Here is a 24152-nt window from a genome sequence, read left to right as displayed (position 1 = left end):
GAGGTTGGTCTTGATCCTGTCCATATTGTTGGGCAGGATGATGTAGGCTATAGCCTAGGTCTTTTTACACTGCCAAGCCGGTTCGGTCACAGCTTGGCACGCCCGGCGATTTCACCTTCTTATCTCAAGTTTCCTGTGTAAAACTGAGGGGGTGAAATCCCCCGTTCGTCAAGGCGCAGGCTTTCTTGGTTCACTGGAGAAGGCGGAGCTGCGCACGAAGTCTAGACCTCTTTAGAATAATTTGTATTATTGCAAACTCCCGAATGTTTTCATTTTTTTATGAATGAAGACACCCGCAGGCAATAATAAGTTCACGTCTAAGTGTAGACTACAAATGCGATTAACTATGGTCAGGGATGTTCGTTACTGTCTAGACACGGTCCAATAAATAGTGAACTTCCTCACAGCTTCACCGAAGCGCCTACAGTGCTTAATGCAAACAACCACAACAAAAAACACCTGCAGAAATTCTCTGACACCCGCTGGTCTCAGCCAACCCGGTATCACGCCATTGCGTGCTCCTGCGCACGAACGTTAATCTATTGAAGCGTGTTCCCGAGCACGATAGTCCGACTTTTTGCGTGTTACACAAAACGAAATGTAAACCAATGCATTCTGAATGGGAGTGTTCTAAGACAATTAACGTTCTCCACAAAACGCTACGAGAGAGAGAGAAAGAGAGAGCGGGAGGGACAGAGAGAGAGAGAGAGAGCGAGAGAGAGGCTTCAGAAAGGGTGTGCGCAGATAGTGCAGTGCACCCTAGTTATGTTTATGCCAAAACCTATATATATAATTAGGCTATAATTATATTATTTAGCGTGTAATGAGACAATCTATAGCCAAATTGTCGAAGATGCCCGAGAATCTTTCGGGATATCAGCATGGGAAATCGGCGAATCAGACCCATGAATCTATTGTAGCGACCCTGGGACAGTTAAATAGTTTGTGTGTTATGTGTTACATTATATTTCGTTGTCCGTTATGCCAGTTGTTCTATGTGCATGTATTGTAATGTTATTCTTGTCAAACAGCGTGTGGGGCGAATCATTAGGTCAGCTGGGGGAGGGCCTTGGAAGAACAGGAGGGTGGGGGCCTGCACGCGAGTGAGACCGTGTTGCCGGGGTAACCGGGGTTTGTTTGGGTCCGGTTTTCAGCTGTTGGTTTCAATGTTGTTACAATGTTACAGGTTTCAGTGACCTGGTTTTTGGTCCATTAAAACTACCTTCAACTAATGACTCGACATGATTATGTCACCGGCGAGGTCGTTACACTATAAAGAAACACGTCATCTCAAGCGGGAGAGAAAGTTTGCGGTGCTGGTTTGTGTCACCAACCCAGCAACCCAGTCGCCAAGAAAAAACGTTGACAGTGCACGTTTCCATGAACACTGGATACGTAGCATTTCAACGTAAAAAATAGCGTGTTATACCTACAGTATCCACGTGTGCCGCTGTGGAGGCGGGTTTCGGGGTTTGGGACACGATTGTTTGGGGGGGGGGGGAGACTGTTGTTGACCGGGGAGGGGGGGGGGGGGGGGGAGACACGTTTGTTGAGGGGGACGACGACACACGATTGTAGGGGGGGGACACACGTTAGTTGAAGGGGGGGGACACGTTTGTTGAGGGGGGGAGACACGTTTGTATCCTAACAACAAAACAAGTTAACAAAAGCCCCATTTGTCAACTGAGAACCCCAATTCCCAGAATCCCCCGCGGCTCCGGAACACGGCGTAGCTTATATTAATCTTTATTATCTGAATGGGAAATGCAATATTTTAGGACAGATACGTATCTGTCCTAAAATATTGCATTTCCCATTCAGATAATAAAGATTAATAAAGATCATACACATTCACTGACTGAAGATTATGTAAGGAAAATGTACATTTCTCGCTAGAAAAGTCATTAGAAACGCGTTTAATGGTGTACACCATTAACGCGTTTAATGGTGTACACCATTAAACGCGTTTCTAATGACTTTTCTAGCGAGAAATGTACATAATCTTCAGTCAGTGAATGTGTATGATCTTTATTAATCTTTATTATCTGAATGGGAAATGCAATATTTTAGGACCGATTCACCGTTAAACGTGTTTCTAATAACATTTCTAGCGAGAAATATACTTTTTACTTGCATAATCTTTAGTCAGTGATTGTGTCTGATCTTTAGTTTTATAGTTATTAGGATTTGATCGGCTCGCTCGCATGTTTCAACGACGTCAGGTTGCTTTCGCTAAACTAGCAGCTCACGTGCTTCCTGCGTTTGTGTTATTAAACTGTTACTTTATGTAACTTTTAATGATATCATCTTGTTAGAAACACGTATATCTGAGAGCCAACCCAGTCGCCAAAAGCATACGTTGACAGTGTACTTTTCGTGAACACTGGATTACGTCGCATTTTCAACATAAAATAGCGTGTTATACACGCACACACACACGCACGCACACGCACAGACACACACACACACACGCGCGCGCGCACGCACACACACACACGCACACGGTCGTGCGCAGGAGCACGCAATCGCGTGACACCGGGTTGAAAGAAAGACGTCAACTCTGGAGTGACCGAAAATTTGCGGTGCTGGTTTGTGTGACGTAAGTTCAACTATGATTGACTGCTATTTAAAAACGGTTGAATGCTTGAAATACTAAGATTATGGAGTTGATAGTGCAAATAATTATATTGCCGTTGTCAAAGAATATTAACAGGTATTAACAGCTAATAACAGATAACAAAAGCGTTGCTTCATAGGCTAATGTAGGCCTACGTCGCCACCTGTCCCTCGGGTAGGCTAGCTAGTTCGTTAGTAATTGAAATTGAACAATGAGAAAGGCTTAGATAAGTACCATACACAGCATCATGTTAGAAGGTAATTTACACAATGTAGTCGGCTGTTTGTAAAAAATAGTTTGTTTTTAGTGATTTACTTTTTTCTCCCTGCAGCTTCAAATAAGCATCATACATCTTAACTATCTCTCTGCCAATGCTAATATTTTATATCTATAATCTTTCTTATCTATCTACTATCTGTGTATCTAATCTGTTTTGTTTATCTGTCTATTCGGTTTGTCTGTGTCTTTGTAAATTAGGTAATCTTTCAATATGCCAGGCACCACATGTAAAACATGCCCCTCCTGCAAAACCATTCTGCCTTGCGCTAAAAAGGTTTGCAGCCACTGCAAAATGGTCCAGCCTGTAAAGGAACGCCTCAAAATTGCCTTGAGAAAATTTGAGGCTAAGCGGGAAGAGTGGGCGTCTTCCCGCAAGAAGAACCACAACATGGCTGTTGTCAAGCAGGAAATGTTCCTCCTGGTATGTAAACAATTCAGATTAATTATGTTCTACCTTTAACTGTCTGAATCACTATTGCTTTGAATAGTAGGTCTTTTTTGATTACTACAGGCAAAACATTAACATGCTGTGATTTCCTTACAGCTCGAAAAGCTTCAAGCAGCAGGATATAAACCTGTCCTGCTGCTTGGAAAAGCCACTAAAAAGAGCCATGTGGTCAAGGTGTTCACACCTCGTTGCACCTTGGCCACATTTGCGGAGGAGTCCCTCAAAAAAATGGGCTCCATCCATGAGTACATTTGTCAAGGTATGATTCTTTATTTTTATAAATTCCACACACCCTCTGCTTTGTTTACCAAAATACTAACTGCATCTTGTTATTTGTCCACCACATTCATTTTTATCATGGAACTATTGCTACAATTTTTTTGGTTGCCATTTGCAATTTAATAACCCTTTGCAACACTTTTCAAACTTGCACAGGATGGACCCCTTTTGCAAGTGGGACTGCAGAGGGGCCAGAAGAGGGCAGGGGGACCACTCAGGTGAAGACATACAGGAATATCTATGACAATTAAAGAGGCTAATCCTATATATTGTTATATACTGCATATATACTCCAATATATTATGCTACAAATTACAATATACTAAGTCAGCTGTATAAGTGCTAACCTCTTTTCATGTTTGTTTATGGTTATTTATGTGTATAGATGTGTATAGATCTGTATGGTCTTAATTTCATATTTTTTAAAACTGAATTTACACTTGCACTGTTGAAGTTCCACTGTTGGACTTTGAGTGAGTGTTATCTTATGTCATCTTAGATGGACATGGACATGGGAGAGGTGGAGGACAGGGCCGTGCAGGTGGAGGAGGGGGAGGAGGTGGCCCTGCAGGTGGAGGAGGGGGAGGAGGTGGCCCTGCAGTTGGAGGAGGTGGCCCTGCAGGTGGAGGAGGGGGAGGAGGTGGCCCTGCAGTTGGAGGAGGTGGCCCTGCAGGTGGAGGAGGTGGAGGAGGTGGCCCTGCAGGTGGAGGAGGTGGAGGAGGTGGCCCTGCAGGTGGAGGAGGTGGCCCTGCAGGTGGAGGAGGTGGCCCTGCAGGTGGAGGAGGGGACCCTGCAGGTGGAGGAGGGGGCCCTGCAGGTGGAGGAGGTGGCCCTGCAGGTGGAGGAGGTGGCCCTGCAGGTGGAGGAGGGGGCCCTGCAGGTGGAGGAGGGGGCCCTGCAGGTAGAGGAGGTGGCCCACCCGGACACGGAAGGACCAGGTATGGATTTTTCAATTAAAGCATGCATGAGAAGGTACTAAGTGTCATACAAATAAACATCATTGCCTGAATGAGTAATATTTTATTTTCCATTCCAACAGCGGTCTCTACTGTGCAGAGGAAGCGGAGGAGAAAAGGTATGTTCAGAATGTCTGTACAGATCGAATTGCTAATTGACTACTATTCTTTTCACCATAGCATTACATTTATTGTAGTTATTTTGGAAAAAGGACTGTAATAAGAATGTTGGTTATGACCATTTGAGTCTTTGTTTGAATACCTCAACATTTCTTTCCTACAGAGCATCACAGCCAGAAGGGGCTTGAAAAAAGGAACAAGACTTTACCGAAGAGTAAGATGAAATAGTTTGTAACGATCAGAGCACTGACAAACCCTTTACACAATTTATAATTATGGAATTGTAAATTATTCTCCTGTGTATTCATAGCAGCGATTACAGCATTAATACAGTATTAATAATTACTGTTATTTTATATTTGCCAGTGGATAAGCATAGATGGTTTTGTTGTGAAAAACATGTTTTTTATATTTTCAGATTGCCCCTACCATATTGGTCGTGACTCCTTCGAAATAAGGAGTTACGGGAAGGAGAGGATGAGAAAGGTTTGACAGACCCATAAAGACCCAGCAAAAACACATGCGTGATTAACTGTAGGAATGACATTCTCGCTGATTGATCATGAGCATGCATATTAAGTGCATACTGTAAATGTAATTTACTCATGTATACAAGTAATTTGCATAAATATTTTGGAATAGTACCGTCAATGCATTTTGTCTATCAAACTCATAGGCTAACACTGAATTTATTATCTTACTAATGAATTTATGGTTCCTTTCCTTGATAGGGCATTAAAGAAGTCCTTGTTGATTGGCAGCCTTGCCCAGTTTGGTATGTATTTAATTTGGTTTCTTTCTGTTTCACTGGGTTTTTTTAAACCACTTCATTGCTTTTCCGAGTATTCTATATTATACCATATTATTTTGCACCATCTTGGTGCAAAATAGCTGCTGCTATTTTAACGTTTAACAGTAGTTCTTCCACCAAACACACTTGCCAACCAGATTTCCTATCAAGTGGTTTCATCATTCCCTTTCTTATGTGTCATACACTATTACATTATTAGATCTTGAATTATTAGAAAATGACTTGAAAGTGTGGTATTGCTCAAGAACAAAAATGTGCAAAGATTGGACTTGATTTGTAATTGCCTTTATAGATGAGAATCAATATAAAGTAGGTATATACTGTGTGTTATGTAAGTGGAGTTCGACCAATCATCACAAAACGGTTCATTGATAAATTATTTGTTCTCTTTTCAGTGGGAAGGAGTGGGCCAGGTCCTGGCAGCCAAAAGATTTGAATTAGTCCCCCTGCCCTCTTCAAATAAAAACATATTTTCAGTCTTTCTAGAATGTGGTGCTACTCCTGATACATGATTGCCCTGCCATTCAAATGTGGTCACTAAGAGCTTAATGACACACACACACATATATATATATATATATATATATGTATGGACACAACAGTTAATATAAATATGAATTCCAGTCTGTAGGCAGTACATGGTGGGTAAAGTTAAAGTAACTCAAAAGTTGTGGGCTGAAGGGTCTCTAGCTAATAGAGTAGTAGCAGCAATTAATTGAGTATTTAATCCATTCAATGTATTTAAGATATGCATCCAGGTATAATTGCAAATGGCTATATTGTATAGAAAATATTGATTTTAAACATACAAGTGCAAGCAGGGCCTACTGAATGTCAATTTAGTCACAACAGATTATTAAAATATTGTGCTGATAGATCTTTATTCAACACCAAAACACCAGATTCTCTTGGATGATTAAGTTAGCTGCTACGTCAAACCAACCATGGTGTGGTGGTGGTTTCATATATGTGAAAGGGCATTCAAATATAGCCTACTACAATAATAACAATAATACATTTTATTTGTAAATCACTTTTCATAAAAATAATCTCAAAGTGCTACAACAAAACACGAAGGGCAATAACACAATAAAATAAATAATAATCTAAGGACCATAGGTGTTATAGGGTGTACCGATGAGAAGGCTGTTACAGTAATCAAGCCTGGAGGGGATTAAGGCGTGGACGAGTTTCTCTGCGTCAGAGAAGGTGAGGATTGGGCAGAGTTTTAATCAATGATCAATTAGGAGGCCGAAGCCCTAAAGGACGACCCTGTCTCATGAAAATTACGTTCCCAGAGAACTATTCGGCATTCTCAATTACGTTTGTCTGAAAACGTATTTTGTCTCGACAGAAAAACATGGTGGCTAAGCCTATGATGGTTGCTATGGACGCTGAAACTAGCAGCCCGAATGCCGTTTAAAGCATGGAAATAAAACCATTGTCTTTGCTGATTATGTTATTTTATGGAACCGTGTAATGATGTTATTTTTCCACACATAAACACAGAACAGTCTGTTCAACCCGGTATCACGCCAAGGCGTGAAATAGATACATTGGTCCACCTCGCAAGGAGTGTTCAGTGTCACGCTATGCCTGACCAAAGCGTGAAGAGATACACGTTTCTTCCGCCCATCTAAATGAATGGAGGAATAGCACCAATAGGGGTCGATACGTTCTCCCAGCATTTGGGGGAAATGGTTACGTATATATATATATATATATATTAGATTAGATTAGAAAACTTTATTTATCCCAAAATGGGCAATTTCGTTCACAGTTTCCAGTCTCACATAATAGATTACTTAATAAATACAATAAATAGCAATAGGAGGTAGACAAAAACATATATCAAAGGCAGTCCAACACACACATTTAACTCACAATTCATTTCAGCCCGTCAGTAACAACCACCCTGCCCCCGGAAACACCCAGCAACACTGGTGTGCTCTCCACCTACTCCTTACTTTTGTCATCATTTAGTAACCTGATGGTTGCAGGGATAAAAGAGTGGGAGTACCTCATTGTTCTTGTCCTGATTGAACAGTAGCGCCGCCCTGAAGGCATTAGGCATATATATATATATCTATATATATATATATCCAATATTTTAGGACAGATTGACCATTAAACGTGTTTCTAATAACATTTCTAGCGAGAAATATACTTTTTACTTGCATAATCTTCAGTCAGTGAATGTGTCTGATCTTTTGTTCGATAGTTAGTTTTATGGTCTCCCTAGCATGTTTCAAAGACGTCAGGTTGCTAGGGACGCGACGATCTAGTTGTGGGCCAGCAGAGGGTAACATTTATACCGAATTTGGCCTGTAACCAAATGTATGATATGCTATACGTATAGCCTAGTTTATATGTTATAAATATTTGTTATATGGTCTGGTTATACCTGAACTTGGTTAAAGATGTTCAATGGTCAGATACAGATCATGTTATAACGATAATTGAATAAAAGTCCATAAATGGTCTACTTATAGATAGAATATTACACGACGTAATAATTGTATACATATAATAGCCTATATTTTAATATTAAATTAATTAATTACAATAACGGCTTTAAACATGTGACATGCCTTCGTTTTTTGGGCCTTTTCTTTTCAATGGGCCTGCGTCAACGTCACGTGACTCTCGGCAAACCACGTTGGTTAAAGACGGCAATGGAGCTTGGTTAGGAAATAGAAAGATATACCATGAAAATATCTTCCCGTAACGGGGCAAACAAGGTGTCATTTGTCATCTACGTTTCGAGGCGATTGCAACGGTGCCATGCATGACCATATTTGACTATGTTTCAGGGTAGTAATTAGCTGTCGATTTTGGAGGCCTTTATAGATAATAACCATTTATAGATTTGCTACCCGATGGAGTTTTCTGACAAATTACATGTTATTTAGCATCTACATTAGCAGCTGAGTCCAATGAGATCAAGCTCGACCTTGTGCCACACAGAGATCATGCCCTAGACCATAGGTGTACCATGTAAAATACAGGGGCCATGTAGTGTAGGGGGCCGTGTAGGGCCGTGGAGTGTCATGCTTTGTGTCATTGGACTCAGCTCAATGTGTAGATGCTAAATAACATGTCATTTGTCACAAACTTTTATCGGGAAGCAAATCAATAGCTGGTCATTATTGATTAAGGCCTCCAATTTCGACAGCTAATTACTACCATTAAACATGTTTGAATGTGTTCATGTGTGGCACCGTTGCAATCGCCTGGAAGCGTAGATATTGAAGGACATCTTGTTTGCCCTCTTACGCACCGGCCCTACAAGAAATTACTCAGCAAGTGCTCCATCTTGTTGCACCTCACCCAGCGGCTCGCTTACAAGATTTTGGTCTGAAGTTCTACCCAAACCTACACCCTAGCCATCCAACATGCATATCTGAGAATCAGGCCTCTCTTTAATAATGACAAAAAGTTATGAGAGAAACACACATTAACTTTTTGTTATCTCATAAGCGGCGTGGTGCCGGCTCCTTTTGACCTTTTGACCCCCGACTTCAAAAACGTGGCCACAGGCCAGCTGTGTCTACACACCTTTAGCCACAAATGTACACCTCCATCCCACAAAAAATGGGGACTAGAAACTAACCTCTGTCTTATGTACATTTACTGTACTGTTGGAGGTCACGCCCCTTTGCCGACCTTTTCGAGATAGCTAGGGATGCTAAAATGTTTACACACATTTCCCGGGGCCCCGTGTACGACATATCCGAGATTTGGAGTTCTAGCCCTTAGAGAAAAAAAGTTTTCCCAAATGGAGTGTCATTTGGACCGCCCTGAAATTTTAATACCTTGTTCTAGGGCCTAACTGGGACCTCCGCACCGAAACTTGGCCCGGTCGGACCCCGAGGGCAGGAAGGGGGGGCCCTTCCTGTCCGAGACTTGGCCCGGTCAGACCCCGAGGGCAGGCCCCCCCTTCCTGCCCTCGGGGTCCGACCGGGCCAAGTTTCGGTGCGGAGGTCCCAGTTAGGCCCTAGAACAAGGTATTAAAATTTCAGGGCGGTAGGACCTTCCTATCTCAAAAACTGTTTTTCCACCACATTCTGAACCATTAGGTCTTGCAGGCTACACTTCTGAGGGGCTTTGTCCAAATGACACTCCATTTGGGAAAACTTTTTTTCTCTAAGGGCTAGAACTCCAAATCTCGGATATGTCGTACACGGGGCCCCGGGAAATGTGTGTAAACATTTTAGCATCTCTAGCTATCTCGAAAAGGTGGAAAAAGGGGCGTGACCTCCAACAGTAGAGTAAATGTATATGACAGAGGTTATGTTTCTAGTCCCCATTTACTGTGGGATGTAGGTGTACATTTGTGGCTTAAGGTGGGTAGACACAGCTGGCCTGTGGACACGTTTTTGAAGTCTGGGGTCAAAAGGTCAAAAGGAGCCGGCACCACACCGCTTATGAGATAACAAAAAGTTAATGTGCATTTCTCTCATAACTTGTCCTTAAAGTGACTGTCAACGTATGCTTTTGGCGACTGGGTTGCCATACCACAAAGGTTCAAAATAGTTTTTCATCAACCCCCAAACCTTGACATTCTTTCTCATTATAACAAGATATTTCTCGAATCTCATCCACTTCTGAAATTGTATATATGAATGAAATTCATAGTATCCGCGTTTACATGGCACATCTGATCCGCATAGATTTCTATGCGTCATAGATCTCTTCCTAAAATGTGATCCGAATGTACTGTATACATGGCAGTAACAAAAGTGTCCGTTAAGTCTCGTGCATAGAAATCTATGCGGAACAGATGTGTCCATGTCAATAAGGCTAGTGAGGTTATAGCACTATTTATTCTCACCCACCCCATCTTGAATTGAAGAGATAGATTTTTTTATTTTTTTTATTTTAAACATAGCAATAACAATGATCATTTGTGTACATCAAGCGAGGCACGAAACCACACCATCAACTAAGTTGCTTGTTCTCTTGCATCTTCCTCATCCTCGCTGGTGTCTGGACTGACCAGGCCCATCGGATCACATTCCTCTTCCTCACAAACATCAAGGAAGACAGAGGCCAATGGACCTAGAGCAGTCTTATACCGCTGCAGGACCATTTGATGTCGTTCTTCCACTTCCGCAAGTCTTCTTGCCAAGAGACAGTGAAGTCCATTTTCATCTTCTACAAGTAGAGGACAGAAAACCCAACGACGTTAATATATATTGAAACATCCCCCACTAATTGAATACATTAAATGGGATCCCCAAAACTTGTCTTTAACTTACCGTATCTTGCAAGCTCCGTCTTGAGGGCCACTCCCAGGTTCTGCAACCACGTACAGTGCTGGGCCATCTCCAACACCAGGATAGGGAGCTCCTCTTCCAGCCGTGTTTTCAGCATTTCCTGGTCGTGCAGTCGTTTCTTGAACCCGATTGTTACTAATGATCCAAAATATTAAGATCAATACATGAGTATCTGGCATTACATTTAGCAATGCAACCATAATGGAAACAGAATTTAGAAATGATGTTTCTTTCCCAAAATCGTTTTATATATTACAAAACCACCATTATATTTAATATATCATTTCAGGATAGTTCACTATTCCGATATACTGCATGACATTTTAAAAGCATTGAAAAATGCATACCACTGCCATAGTCCTCCCATGGCCATATTGCGCCAGTGCTCTGTCCAGCCAAAGAGTGGTCAACCAAGGCCACATCAATCCTTTTGGAGAGGTCTGCAACAAGACTGTTGTATTTATCAATCTCCTGGAGAAGGCGCTTTTTGTCTTCCGTCAACTTTCTTCGGAGACGATGGCGAAGCTTGTTGCTGTCTAGATTGTTTAGGAGAAACGTAATATGCAGACACAAAAACCTTGTATAGGTTATATTAAAAACAATATAGATACATTGTTAGGTATACCGGATAACTCAAGAAAAAGCCTACATACCATTCTGACGGTAGAGGGTTTGTTTCTGTTGCTTTAGACCCAGATGGAGACCCTCAATGGACTGCTGGAGAACGTGCAGACCCGTTACTGGGGTCTCTGTAGATATCCGTTAGGGTGAAATTAAGCTCAGTGTACTGTATTCTATACAATGCAACCGAGTTTTCTAGATTTTTGCAGCACTAATGCTTCACTGATTGTGTATTATTTTGATTACCGTTTGAACACAAATGTCTGTAAGGAAACTGCAAAAAGGCATGTATATTGTTCTGTCCTCACCGCTCTCTGCCCATTCCTTGACTTCAGCAATCCACTGTACAGCCATTGCATTTGAGCACTGCAGGTCCTTCTGCAGTTGTGACAGCCTCTCTGCCTCTTCTTCTGCCCTTTTAGATGTCTAAAATATTTACAATAATTACAATAGGAACTCAGTCTGCCTAACAACTGGCACAAAAACATACATGAATATGAAACATACCTTCACATATCTTGTGGAGAGGGCCTTGTGTAGCGTCTCTGCTTTGTGATGGTTCCAACCCATTGCATGCACAGTGAGCATGTCCACACGTGCTGGTATAAGGAGAATTACATTATGTTCTGCAATCTATGAGCAATATTAGATGATAGCATAAACTCAGACCAAAGTGACTTACCTGCTTTTGACATGTACTTTGTTGTCAGGGCACAACGGGAGAGGTAGCTGTTTATTTGCTCCACCTCCTCACCGGCAGTTGTGCCTGCTCCCTTCTGATTCCGACCACTCCATTTTATCTGTTGCAAGGATGGGTGGATTTGGGGTTCATTAGAGCCAATGAAGCAGTTGGAAAACGTGGACAAATATTATGGAAAAGGAATTCAGCTTAAAGCTGTCCATTCCTATAGTAACACATGGCGTATTCATTTGAAAATAACAGATAACAGACATACCTCACACTTGGTAGCATGAGCTCTTGCATGCATGATGCTCAGGAAGGGCTTCATTTCTGTGAGGCTCTTGAGAGCTGGAATGACCGAAGCAACTTTTTGTAGGTATGGCCAGTATTTGCATGCCACATCCATAGCAAAAAACTGTGCCTTGCTTGGGAGAAGCTCCCTTTGGAGATACATAGGATACGCAAATATCTCTCCTCGGTACATGTTAAGGGCTTTTAAAAAGGAAGCCATGCCGACACACCGCAACCTCAACGCCTTCCTCATCCAGTTTAGAGGCCCGCCTAGAGGTCTCCCTTGCTGCTCCCCATTGAGAGTCTCCACATGTGCCTCTCCCCTTTATCTGTGAATATAGTGCATACACATATTGTTAATGTAATTCACGACAAAAGAGTAGGGAGTATGGAATACTTCTAGAAGTCCAGGAAATGCAATGATTCCTTTAGTAACAGAACTATTTGAGTGTTTAAACTTAGCTTAAACTTACATTCTTCACCGCCATCTGTATTGTGTTGACAAAATCAGACACCTCACTGTCTTTGGCTAGAAATAGCCCATCAAAAAAGGGAGTGTCATTAGATCTAGGGGAAAAATATATAACATCCATTACCTACTCTTGTTGTCACTTACAGTCACGACTCAATTACCAAAGAGAACTTAAAGTGCACCTTCCAGTATGGCCAAAGCGATAAAGCTTCCTGTTGCCATCTGCTGACACTGCTACCATTTCAGGTGTGCAGGCAGGGCAGGTGAAAGGGGTATCACAGCAGAGCTGGTCTTTCTCAAAGGAGGCGTATGCAAACTCAAGAAAGCTCCTCTGCAGGGCATCCCCGTTGATCTGTCCAGACTAGAAAGTATATCAGAATATGGAAAACATTTTTGAGATAGTCAAAAAAAAAATAAAAAAATTGCTGACAATATTGGTGAGCATAATAAATAGTATTGCTGATGTCACTTACTCTTCCTGCACACAGTGTGCGATGTTCCAGCATTTTTGCAAGGGCTTGCCTGGAGAATCCAGGTGAGATCAACTTCAGCTCCTGAAAGGTGTTGAGGAGGTCCACCGTGTAGATTGTGGAAGCATTTGCAGAAGCTGGCCAATATCCACTCCTGACTAGGTCTCTCACATCAGGGGCCCACTGCTGCAGGCATGTTTGGCACACATAACGTGGCAAATGCAAATCATAACGCCCTAACGAAAAAAACAACATTAGTCATAATCATTGACACATATTGTATATTAGACTAACAGAAGTCTAAATAGAGAACTGGTTTCTACCATTGATGGTAATCAAGATGACTGGTTTCCCAGCTTCCACTGTGAAGCTAGGGACCTGGCAGGTGCAGTGCTGTGCTGGCATTGTGGGTAAAATGCGATCTGTCGAAAAGAAAAGTGAACATTCTGTATATGGCAGCAGACTGAATAAACAAGATAAGGATCAGGAAGTCTAGACAGGTAGATTTGTCAGACCTTACCTTGCTCATGTGTGGCATATATTCCAGTCTCTCCTCTTGAGATACATGTGGATGGGGGAATGGCTTTAAAGAAGCCATCCACCACGCTGTCCCTGTTGTGGAGTGGCCGTTTGCTGTGGTTATGCATGTCGCAGGACAAAACCACTGCTCCGGAAGGCACTCTCTGCACCTAAGCAGACAAAACACTCAAGTCAAGTCACTCAATTTATATGATATACTTTTTTTAGTGTACATTGATACATTCTATTATTTGATTGATGAACATCCAACCTTATAACAGCCGGCTTGTGGCAGAAGCAACACAATGGCTTGCCAACAGCCTCAGATTCCAAAAGGCATCTGAGGTGGTACGGCCGTGCTTCCTCCCAACGGTCAGAGGCTTTCTGCTGCCTAACAGACCACGATGATGCTGCGCTTCTCTCAGGCTCAGCAGGACAGGGGCTTGAATCCAGTAGGGCAGAAAGCCTCTCCATGTTTTGTTCTGCAAATAAAATATAACCAAATGATCTACATTCTATATACAGTATTTGGATTTCAGAATTAAACACTGTATATTTACCAAACATCTCTTGAGGATTTTGCTGTGCTCTGGGTAAGGGCAAGGAATCCTCTGAAGGAAGTGCCAACACCTCAGTGTCCATGCCTGTTAAACAGTACATGACAGATTAATATATCTCTACGGCAGACACTCAAGTGCTTGCACTGCTGCAAGAAACTCATTTGACAGTAAGTACGTCAATCAAACGGTCGTACGGCACTCCCTCTCCCCCGCTCCCATGTACTTGTACTTGGAATGGGTAGAGTCAGCGTTGAAGGAGAGGGGGTAGGACCATTTGAGTTGTGTATTTTCAAAATCTGCTGGCGTTTCGCAAATCCCATACCCAACCTTTAACGGTCCAAATGTTACAAATCGACTTTGACCCACGGGAACGAAAAATCGAATAATAGAAAATTCTGACCCATCCCTAATTGCCATGGGTAATTGTTTGTCACCAAATTAAACTAATCTGAATTTGCACATAAACAAACCTGTAGTTAGGCCACTCCAACGGTCTGCACGGCCTGTATGGCCCGCACGGCCTCCACGTCTCCCTCTGGCCTTGCCGCGTCCGCTCCGTTTGGTTGAGCTCCGTGGTGAATCCCCTCCAGATCTTGCCCGATTGACATTCTCCGCAGCCTCCTGTGTGTTTAAGTCCAACATCTTGTTAGACGGAGTTTCTGAGGTACTGAAACATTCATTTCATGTACAAGTTCAAGTTCAGTTAATGTACAAAAGGTTGTTACCATGGCTTCTGCAAGGAATTGGTCATGCATCAACCCAACGGCAAGGTGTCTTCCTTCTGTGCGGGGGTCACGGAGATCCAGGTCAAACAACTTGTCCATAGCAACACGAGAGAAAAGTTACAGCGATAGAATGAATAGAACTACTGCCGACAATCGATCTTGAGAATGCTTGTAAGATTAGCAGTCCTATCTATATGTCGCTCGAGAGCAGCGTCATAGAGCTCGTAAGTTCGCCCCTTCCGGTAGGCCCCTCATGGGACCTCTGAGATCGAAAAATATGAATGGGTTTCAATGGAGAGAAAGTAATTATTTTCTGGTCCCCGTCTTTATATGTGCTGGATTACACATATGTATACGTAGCGGAAGAGTCGGAGCCAGGCTGAGCCAAAGTCGGCGCATTTTCCACATAGCCTGCATTAATAGAGTCATTTTTTAGTTTTTATAGTTTTTTATAGCTGCTAGGCGTAAAGAGTTCACCTTTCAAAGCGGGATGTTTATTGCGGGGGAGGAGCCACGGCGGCAGTCGTGATCGTAATTTCCGGTTAGTGCACCACGGAGAACTCGATTTGGAACAGCACTCACATCTGAAAAATTAACGTAGTAGATAGTACGGATAGTATACTTCCTTTAAGTATACTCATGGAAGTACAGGTATTGGAACACGGCAGCCTTAACAGCATAGCCTATTTGTATAATAAGGGAAATAATTACTTTTCCAAAGCCAAAACTTACTTTATTTTTCAAGTTTTACAAAGAAGAAATCTAAAAATCATTGTACAAGATACTGTGTGTGTGTGTGTGTGTGTGTATGTGTGTGTGTGTGTGTGTGTGTGTGCGTGCGTGCGCGCGCGCGTGTGTGTCTGTGCGTGTGCGTGCGTGTGTGTGTGTGTGTGTGTATAACACGCTATTTTATGTTGAAATGCGACGTAATCCAGTGTTCACGAAAAGTACACTGTCAACGTATGCTTTTGGCGACTGGGTTGGCTCTCAGATATACGTGTTTCTAACAAGATGATATCATTAAAAGTTACATGAAGTAACAGTTTAATAACACAAACGCAGGAAGCACGTGAGCTGCTAGTTTAGCGAAAGCAACCTGACGTCGTTGAAACATGCGAGCGAGCCGATCAAATCCTAATAACTATAAAACTAAAGATCAGACACAATCACTGACTAAAGATTATGCAAGTAAAAAGTATATTTCTCGCTAGAAATGTTATTAGAAACACGTTTAACGGTGAATCGGTCCTAAAATATTGCATTTCCCATTCAGATAATAAAGATTAATAAAGATCATACACATTCACTGACTGAAGATTATGTAAGGAAAATGTACATTTCTCGCTAGAAAAGTCATTAGAAACGCGTTTAATGGTGTATCTGTCCTAAAATATTGCATTTCCCATTCAGATAATAAAGATTAATAAAGATCATACACATTCACTGACTGAAGATTATGTAAGGAAAATGTACATTTCTCGCTAGAAATGTCATTAGAAACGCGTTTAATGGTGTATCTGTCCTAAAATATTGCATTTCCCATTCAGATAATAAAGATTAATATAAACTACGCCGTGTTCCGGAGCCGCGGGGGATTCTGGGAATTGGGGTTCTCAGTTGACAAATGGGGCTTTTGTTAACTTGTTTTGTTGTTAGGATACAAACGTGTCTCCCCCCCTCAACAAACGTGTCCCCCCCCCCCCCCCCTTCAACTAACATGTGTCCCCCCCCTACAATCGTGTGTCGTCGTCCCCCTCAACAAACGTGTCTCCCCCCCCCCCCCCCCTCCCCGGTCAACAACAGTCTCCCCCCCCCCCCCCCCCTAAACAATCGTGTCCCAAACCCCGAAACCCGCCTCCACAGCGGCACACGTGGATACTGTAGGTATAACACGCTATTTTTTACGTTGAAATGCTACGTATCCAGTGTTCATGGAAACGTGCACCGTCAACGTTTTTTCTTGGCGACTGGGTTGCTGGGTTGGTGTGTCCCCCCCCCCCCCCCCTACAATCGTGTGTCCCCCCCCCCCTCAACAAACGTGTCTCCCCCCCCCCCCCCCCTCCCCGGTCAACAACAGTCTCCCCCCCCCCCCTAAACAATCCTGTCCCAAACCCCGAAACCCGCCTCCACAGCGGCACACGTGGATACTGTAGGTATAACACGCAATTTTTTACGTTGAAATGCTACGTATCCAGTGTTCATGGAAACGTGCACTGTCAACGTTTTTTCTTGGCGACTGGGTTGCTGGGTTGGTGACACAAACCAGCACCGCAAACTTTCTCTCCCGCTTGAGATGACGTGTTTCTTTATAGTGTAACGACCTCGCCGGTGACATAATCATGTCGAGTCATTAGTTGAAGGTAGTTTTAATGGACCAAAAACCAGGTCACTGAAACCCGTAACATTGTAACAACATTGAAACCAACAGCTGAAAACCGGACCCAAACAAACCCCGGTTACCCCGGCAACACGGTCTCACTCGCGTGCAGGCCCCCACCCTCCTGTTCTTCCAAGGCCCTCCCCCAGCTGACCTAATGATTCGCCCCACACGCTGTTTGACAAGAATAACATTACAATACATGCACATAGAACAACTGGCATAACGGACAACGAAATATAATGTAACACATAACACACAAACTATTTAACTGTCCCAGGGTCGCTACAATAGATTCATGGGTCTGATTCGCCGATTTCCCATGCTGATATCCCAAAAGATTCTCGGGCATCTTCGACAATTTGGCTATAGATTGTCTCATTACACGCTAAATAATATAATTATAGCCTAATTATATATATAGGTTTTGGCATAAACATAACTAGGGTGCACTGTACTATCTGCGCACACCCTTTCTGAAGCCTCTCTCTCGCTCTCTCTCTCTCTCTCTGTCCCTCCCGCTCTCTCTTTCTCTCTCTCTCGTAGCGTTTTGTGGAGAACGTTAATTGTCTTAGAACACTCCCATTCAGAATGCATTGGTTTACATTTCGTTTTGTGTAACACGCAAAAAGTCGGACTATCGTGCTCGGGAACACGCTTCAATAGATTAACGTTCGTGCGCAGGAGCACGCAATGGCGTGATACCGGGTTGTCTCAGCATGATTCATGTCTACAGTAGCCTTTGTCTTCTGCCATTGATCAAAAGAGAGACAGCAAGTGCAGCTCGAAAGCGACCTCCCACACAAGAGCAATGGAATCATTAGATTTTATTATATGCCTTGTGACGTGGCGTTTGATCGGTACATTTCGGCTGCGCATGTATTTTTGGAATTTTAAATTGCTGCAATAAATTATTTTGTTGTTGACTTCTAACATGTCTCTATCTTTCCTGTTTAAATCTAACAGTGAGTAATATATCGATAGTAACCACTGCTTTTGGTTGCGAAATTGCGCCAGCCGGTCATTCCGTGGTATTGGATGTGTTTTAATAAAACGCATCCAATACATGGAATGTCCGCTGTTGACGCTGTCACACCAAATTTGTACCGGGTGCCAAATTTGTACCGGGTACGTAATCCATACGTAATCCATTCCAAACCTGCCTGGCAACAGATGATCGCGGACGATCGCGTCGATCGACGTAGGAAGGTTCAAGAACATTAAACAACATTAAACACTCAGTTTACTAGCTAAATTCGATTAAACAATTAAATGCAATACAAATATAGAGTTAGGAACGCTAATAAATATAATTTGTAAAGTTAGGACTATCTGTCTTGTCGCGCTCAATGAACGAATTCGCGAATGTTCTTGAACTCAATGAACGACTTTGCGAATGTTCTTGAACCTTACTACGTCAATCGACGCGATCGTCCGCGATCATCTGTTGCCAGGCAGGTTTGGAATGGATTACGTATGGATTACGTACCCGGTACAAATTTGGCACCCGGTACAAATTTGGTGTGACAACGCCACTGAGGCTATAGTTGGGTAATGATGCTCTTAGCATCCTACGAGTACCCATGGAGTCCTCGTTAGCTACGAGCGTTTTCACGACGTTCGTTACCAACAATGCTTTCGGGGAACGGTGTTTTCGGAAAACTGTACGATGCTCGTACGACGCACTTCACGATCCACTTAGGCTAACGATGCTTTCGGGAAACGGGGCCCAGATGTCCCAATTTGTGCAGGACATTTCCATTACTCTGTACATGTCCTGCAAATTGAGACGGTGTCCCGCATTGTTATTGACAGTCAGAGCAAATTTTTTGAAATGCGTGTTTTATAATCTGCCATTTATCAAATAGCTGTGTGCGGAGACAGCGGTGAGGGCTGTCATCAGGGAACGGGCGGGCTGTTTGATAATGGCAATGAAACGGGGACGCGGACGCAGGTTAAGGTCACCCCCACCAATAAGAAACAATGCAAAGGCGATCCTAGGCGATCGCCCCCTGACTTTCAATCTTTGTCCCACATCTGGTGAATTGGGATCTGGTCACCTTACATACGATTAGAGAAACAAAAATGGTCCTGCTGCGCCCTTAAAGAGATTTATTTTCTTTGTATTTGTACCACGTAGGTCATTTTACTGGCGATTTTAAATGCTCTTACACACTTGATTACGTTGCTACTTTATCCCGGTCACAAATGTATGCATTGCACGGTCTTGCTGTGCGTGCAATACAATATAAAGTAGTTTTGTTCGTTTTCGAGCTGGTTTGCTAAAGAGGCTAATGTAGCTAACAATAACAATGACAAATGGGAATGCTATAAGTGCTGCAAGCCAGGAATTTACGTCACAAGAGCAACTCGTGCGGGTGGTGTACGATGGAACAAACCATTTGTTGTTACTGCTGTAAATAGAATTAAGCAATTTTTCATTATTAATAAATTATTCTCTTCTGACTTCATCCATTTATTCTCTTGAGCCCCCTGCCTGCTGATATTTTCTCCAATTTTGTCTATATATTGGTGTGTGTGTGTGTGTGTGTGTGTGTGTGTGTGTGTTGGTGTGTGTGAGTGCATGTGGGTGTGTTTGGTGGTCCTCAGGTCATGTCACTGTCTATTGTTCTTCACTCTTTCCTGTGTCACATGACAAGTGTGTGCAAAATAAATCCAAGACTGCACACTCAGTATTGACATCTGTGAGTGTGAGGGCAACGGCCCTGCCAAGGTCAGGGGAGAACAGGACGGGTCGCTTCAAATGTCTGCTCTGAGGGACAAATGTAAAACCAGAGGGCCCCTCCCAGCATGACCCCAGTGGCAGCAGAATCAGAATTAGAGGCAGTGTAGACCACTGTCTGAGCTGGCAGGACATGGATCACTGTTGTTGGCTAAAGTTATGGCCAAAATTCTTGCATTAATCGTATTAATATATACTGTAAAGGGCAGCAGTAGCTGGAGGTAGAGCGCGTTGGCTAGTTCGCTCCCCGGCTCCTCCTAGCTTAGTGTCGAGGTATCCCTGAGAAAGACGCCTCACCCCCACTGCCACTGATGAGCTGGCTGTCGCCCTGCGTGGTTGACTTGTCCCCTGAATGTAAATGTAAATCTTATGGCATACTGCAAAACATAGCCCAAAACACGAGGAAGGAGAACAAATGACTGTTTATTTAACCCTTCAAGATGGCGGTAGGATCCGCATCCCCATCGACGAGGAGGTTATGAAGGTGGATGCCCTTGCAGCTCTTTTTTTCAACCTGTATGTGATTTATTTGATTTATTTTATTTATTTATTTATTTGATTTATTTATTATTATGAGTGTGGCTGTGTTCCCCCTGGCCAGGGAACACAACCTGGGTCTGGTTTGTGCTGCGCCACCCACAACGTCCAGAAAAATCGAAATGAGCCGTGTGTGTTTGTTCACACCTGTACTTTATGGTGGACGTGTTGTATTTCTGGGCGATTGGAAGCATGGCGAGGTTGTCCAGAAGTTGGGAAGTTGGTCAGTTTCACTGACAGGGTAATTGCCAATTTTAAATCAATAATTAGGCCTATCCATCAGCCTGTCTGCTCAATACAGCGTACAGATGTCGCCAATGAACTTGAACTGAGGATGTCTTTTGTCTTTTGGAGGATGTTTACTAGTTTCGAAAAAATGTCTTCACTCCTCCTTGTTGTCCTGCTCCTAAATCCTGAACATCGTTGACTATTCAAATAGTTAGTCTGGTACAGCAAAGAATTCCCTTATCCTTATTGGTAAAGATTTGAACAGTTACAATCACTTACACCCTATTTGCCGTGAATAAAATGTCACTAATGTTCTTCCAGAAATGTTTCAACCTTTAATTCTTCTCCTGTAATAAATTACTCCAGATATTTCTAATTGATCTGAGTAATTGCAAGAAACCAGCCACACACACACACACACACACACACACACACACACACACACACACACACACACACACACACACACACACATACACACAGATCCGTGGCAAAGATAAGCTTGAGTAGTTTAAAAGATGTTGACGCATTACATTTTGATGAACATCCCCCGGCCTGCTGCCGTCCAGGCCGGGGGACCTCTGGCCCTGCACTAATGAGTGGAAAATAACCTCCAGCCTAATGAGGTCTGGATGCCGTCAAAGGAGCACGGAAACACATCGATCCGGGGACTCCTGGGACTACTAGGACACCTCACACACTCACACACACACACACACACACACACACACACACACACACACACACACACACACACACACACACACGTACACACACACACACACGTACACACACACACACACACACACACACACACACACACACACACACACCTCCAAGGTATGTCTCAGTTACACTCCTCCTTAATAGTCTCTCCTTTGCAACCCGACAAACACTGGGTCAATCAACAATGTGTGTGTACAGGTGTGTGTACAGGTATATGTACAGTGTGCGCGTGTTGGTGCATGCATGTCCAGGGAGGCTTCAGCACCAAGGGCGTAGGAACCGGGGGGGACGGAGGGGACGTGTCCCCTCCAATATCGGAGACAGGCGCATTTGTCCCACCTAAAAATTATACCGGATCTGTCAGGTTTCCGATATGTGTCCCCCCCAATGTTAAACTCATTCCTACGCCCCTGTTCAGCACAATAAAAAGATGAGTCCATCTAACTGATGCTAGTGGTGTTCATCTTGTTTATCCCCAGGCTGTTGGCCCAGAGGCAGAGGGCGAGCCGTATCACCCAGTATGCACTGATCCTGTGCTGCAAACCATTCCGTGTGCGCCACACAACACACACGTGAACACTCACCGAGAGTGATGCGCCTGGCCAATCATCCTCTTGTGCATCACTTGTGTTGCACTCCCCCTCCCTACACACACAGACACACATCCATCCTCCATCCTCGCCTTTCTCTTTCTCTGTATCTTCGGTTCTTAGGCGAGCAGAAGACAAATTATCCACTTTTCAGGGGGCTTGTGTGAGTCCCTCAAACAAAGAGGTGTTGTTGTCTCTTCCTTTTGTGCGCCATATCAGCAAATGGACGGCGTTGACGTTGGGATTCCCTTTGCCCTGCTGTCGGCAACAGGTGCCTTTGCTCCGGGAGCTTGTCTCGTAGCACGGCTCTGTTGATATAGATGTACTCCAGTTTTGTGACGCGAGCGATGCCGCTGAACGTCAGCCGTCCGTCCACACTGCTTATTTATTTCAAGGGCATGTGACCTGGGTGCCACATCGGTCAAATTGAAACCATTGCGTTTCCTTCCCCTTGGTTTCCTGAACATCGTGCTGAGCTACCCCGGGGTCTTCTGTACACATGAGCTACTTTGGTTGAATCTGCTTAAACGTACCTATGCTTTGGGGGATCTATGGTGTAGCCTTCCATAGTAGCAGCCCCTCTGTTGGCGGGCTGTTCGTCATTGAAAGATGTGCAGAGTGTAAGGAGAGCCTGGGTAGGCGGCTCATCATGCCCGGCAGTCCAGATTGTCAGACGATGAGGCCTACTGGCGTGTGGTTGAGGTAAGTAGATTGACCTGCCAGCCCTGTTAATCTCTGTGTTGTGACTCAGTGTAAGTGCAGTGCCAGCCCACATGCAGGTGTACGGTAAAGACCCGGTATGAGGGCGACAGCACGTCACGTCTTAATAATTGCTCTCCCTCCAACGTTCATGTTTCATGGACTTTGGATTACCTGTATTTATTTTTATATAGCATCTCACGAAGGAGGCTGTTTAGAGACCAATAATAATACATACTAATAATATGTAATTCTAATATGCATTATTAAAATACATTACCTGGAAGAGTCCATAAAACTGTCTGAGTAATAGTGAAATGTCAGATTTTGCATGAAATTGAATCTATTGTTTAATCTATTGTAAGAGCCATTCCCTATTGCTTGCATTTTAAAAAAAGTGAAAATTAGGTTAAAAAACAAATATGTTAGCATTCTTAAAGTGAGCGGATGTTGAATCCGCTCACTTTAATCCAGGTGTTTGGTGCGTCTTTCCCTTCCCCAATAGAAGAAGTCTCTCTGTCAGTGATTATATTGCTTCTCTCTGGTTGGGTGTCCGGGTCAGACCGTCCCAGGAGACGTTATATCAGTGTTGTCCAGCTAGCTAGGCGTCTTGTGTGGAACGGCAGTGGCTGGTCCGCTGCTTCAGAACATAAAGGACTCGACAAACAACCCCACTTACACTTTATAAACCACTTTAAGAGCCACCACTGTCCGCAAAATGACAACAAGCATTAAATTGCCACTTAAAGACATAAAGGGCATTGTAACACCAACACACACACACACAAACACACACACAAACACACACACACACACACACACACACACAGAAAAAGAGAGGGCGAGAATCACTTTCTGTGAATGCACAGACCCTGACAATTTGGTTCCTACGTTTTCCAACAATTTCGAGTGAAGAAGAAGAGGTGTATATAAAGTATTTACTGGGATTGTTCAAATGACATTTACTCTGTCATTAGTAATAGCTGTTGATCAATGAAGGTGCTACTCCTCAGATTTCTTCTTCTGGCAACAGCAGTCAATATATACATTACATATTCCATTCTGTCCACAGATAAGGTAGCCCTGTACAAAATATAAATACACTTCAATCAAACTCCAACTC

The 24152-nt window shown here is 43.3% G+C and overlaps 1 protein-coding gene and 2 long non-coding RNA genes across 3 annotated transcripts; 1 reads left to right on the top strand and 2 right to left on the bottom strand.

Annotated features, from left to right (window-relative positions):
* The first annotated feature begins 3202 nt into the window (after window positions 1–3202).
* Window positions 3203–3844, top strand: LOC307079985. Its single transcript, XR_013812079.1, has 3 exons — window positions 3203–3317; window positions 3441–3603; window positions 3780–3844. It is a non-coding gene; the product is annotated as an uncharacterized lncRNA (long non-coding RNA).
* A 6678-nt stretch (window positions 3845–10522) lies between these two features.
* LOC307079093 (uncharacterized protein) lies at window positions 10523–12651 on the bottom strand (the record flags this gene model as incomplete). The annotated part of the gene is made up of 9 exons (XM_079741186.1): window positions 12367–12651; window positions 12093–12210; window positions 11918–12009; window positions 11719–11836; window positions 11443–11538; window positions 11137–11325; window positions 10772–10924; window positions 10589–10667; window positions 10523–10532 (listed from the first exon to the last, which is right to left on the bottom strand). Exons 1-9 carry the CDS (start codon window positions 12634–12636, stop codon window positions 10523–10525), a joined length of 1125 nt encoding a protein of 374 aa, XP_079597312.1. The 5' UTR covers window positions 12637–12651.
* Window positions 12652–12852: 201 nt separating this feature from the next.
* LOC307079505 lies at window positions 12853–13970 on the bottom strand. Its single transcript, XR_013812055.1, has 5 exons — window positions 13846–13970; window positions 13649–13747; window positions 13329–13561; window positions 13038–13216; window positions 12853–12950 (listed from the first exon to the last, which is right to left on the bottom strand). It is a non-coding gene; the product is annotated as an uncharacterized lncRNA (long non-coding RNA).
* Window positions 13971–24152: the final 10182 nt, after the last annotated feature.

This window comes from Pollachius pollachius (assembly GCF_949987615.1).
Source record: "Pollachius pollachius genome assembly, chromosome: 8".
In the NCBI taxonomy this organism is placed as follows: Eukaryota; Metazoa; Chordata; class Actinopteri; order Gadiformes; family Gadidae; genus Pollachius; species Pollachius pollachius.
This window is presented reverse-complemented; position numbering and strand designations above follow the sequence as displayed.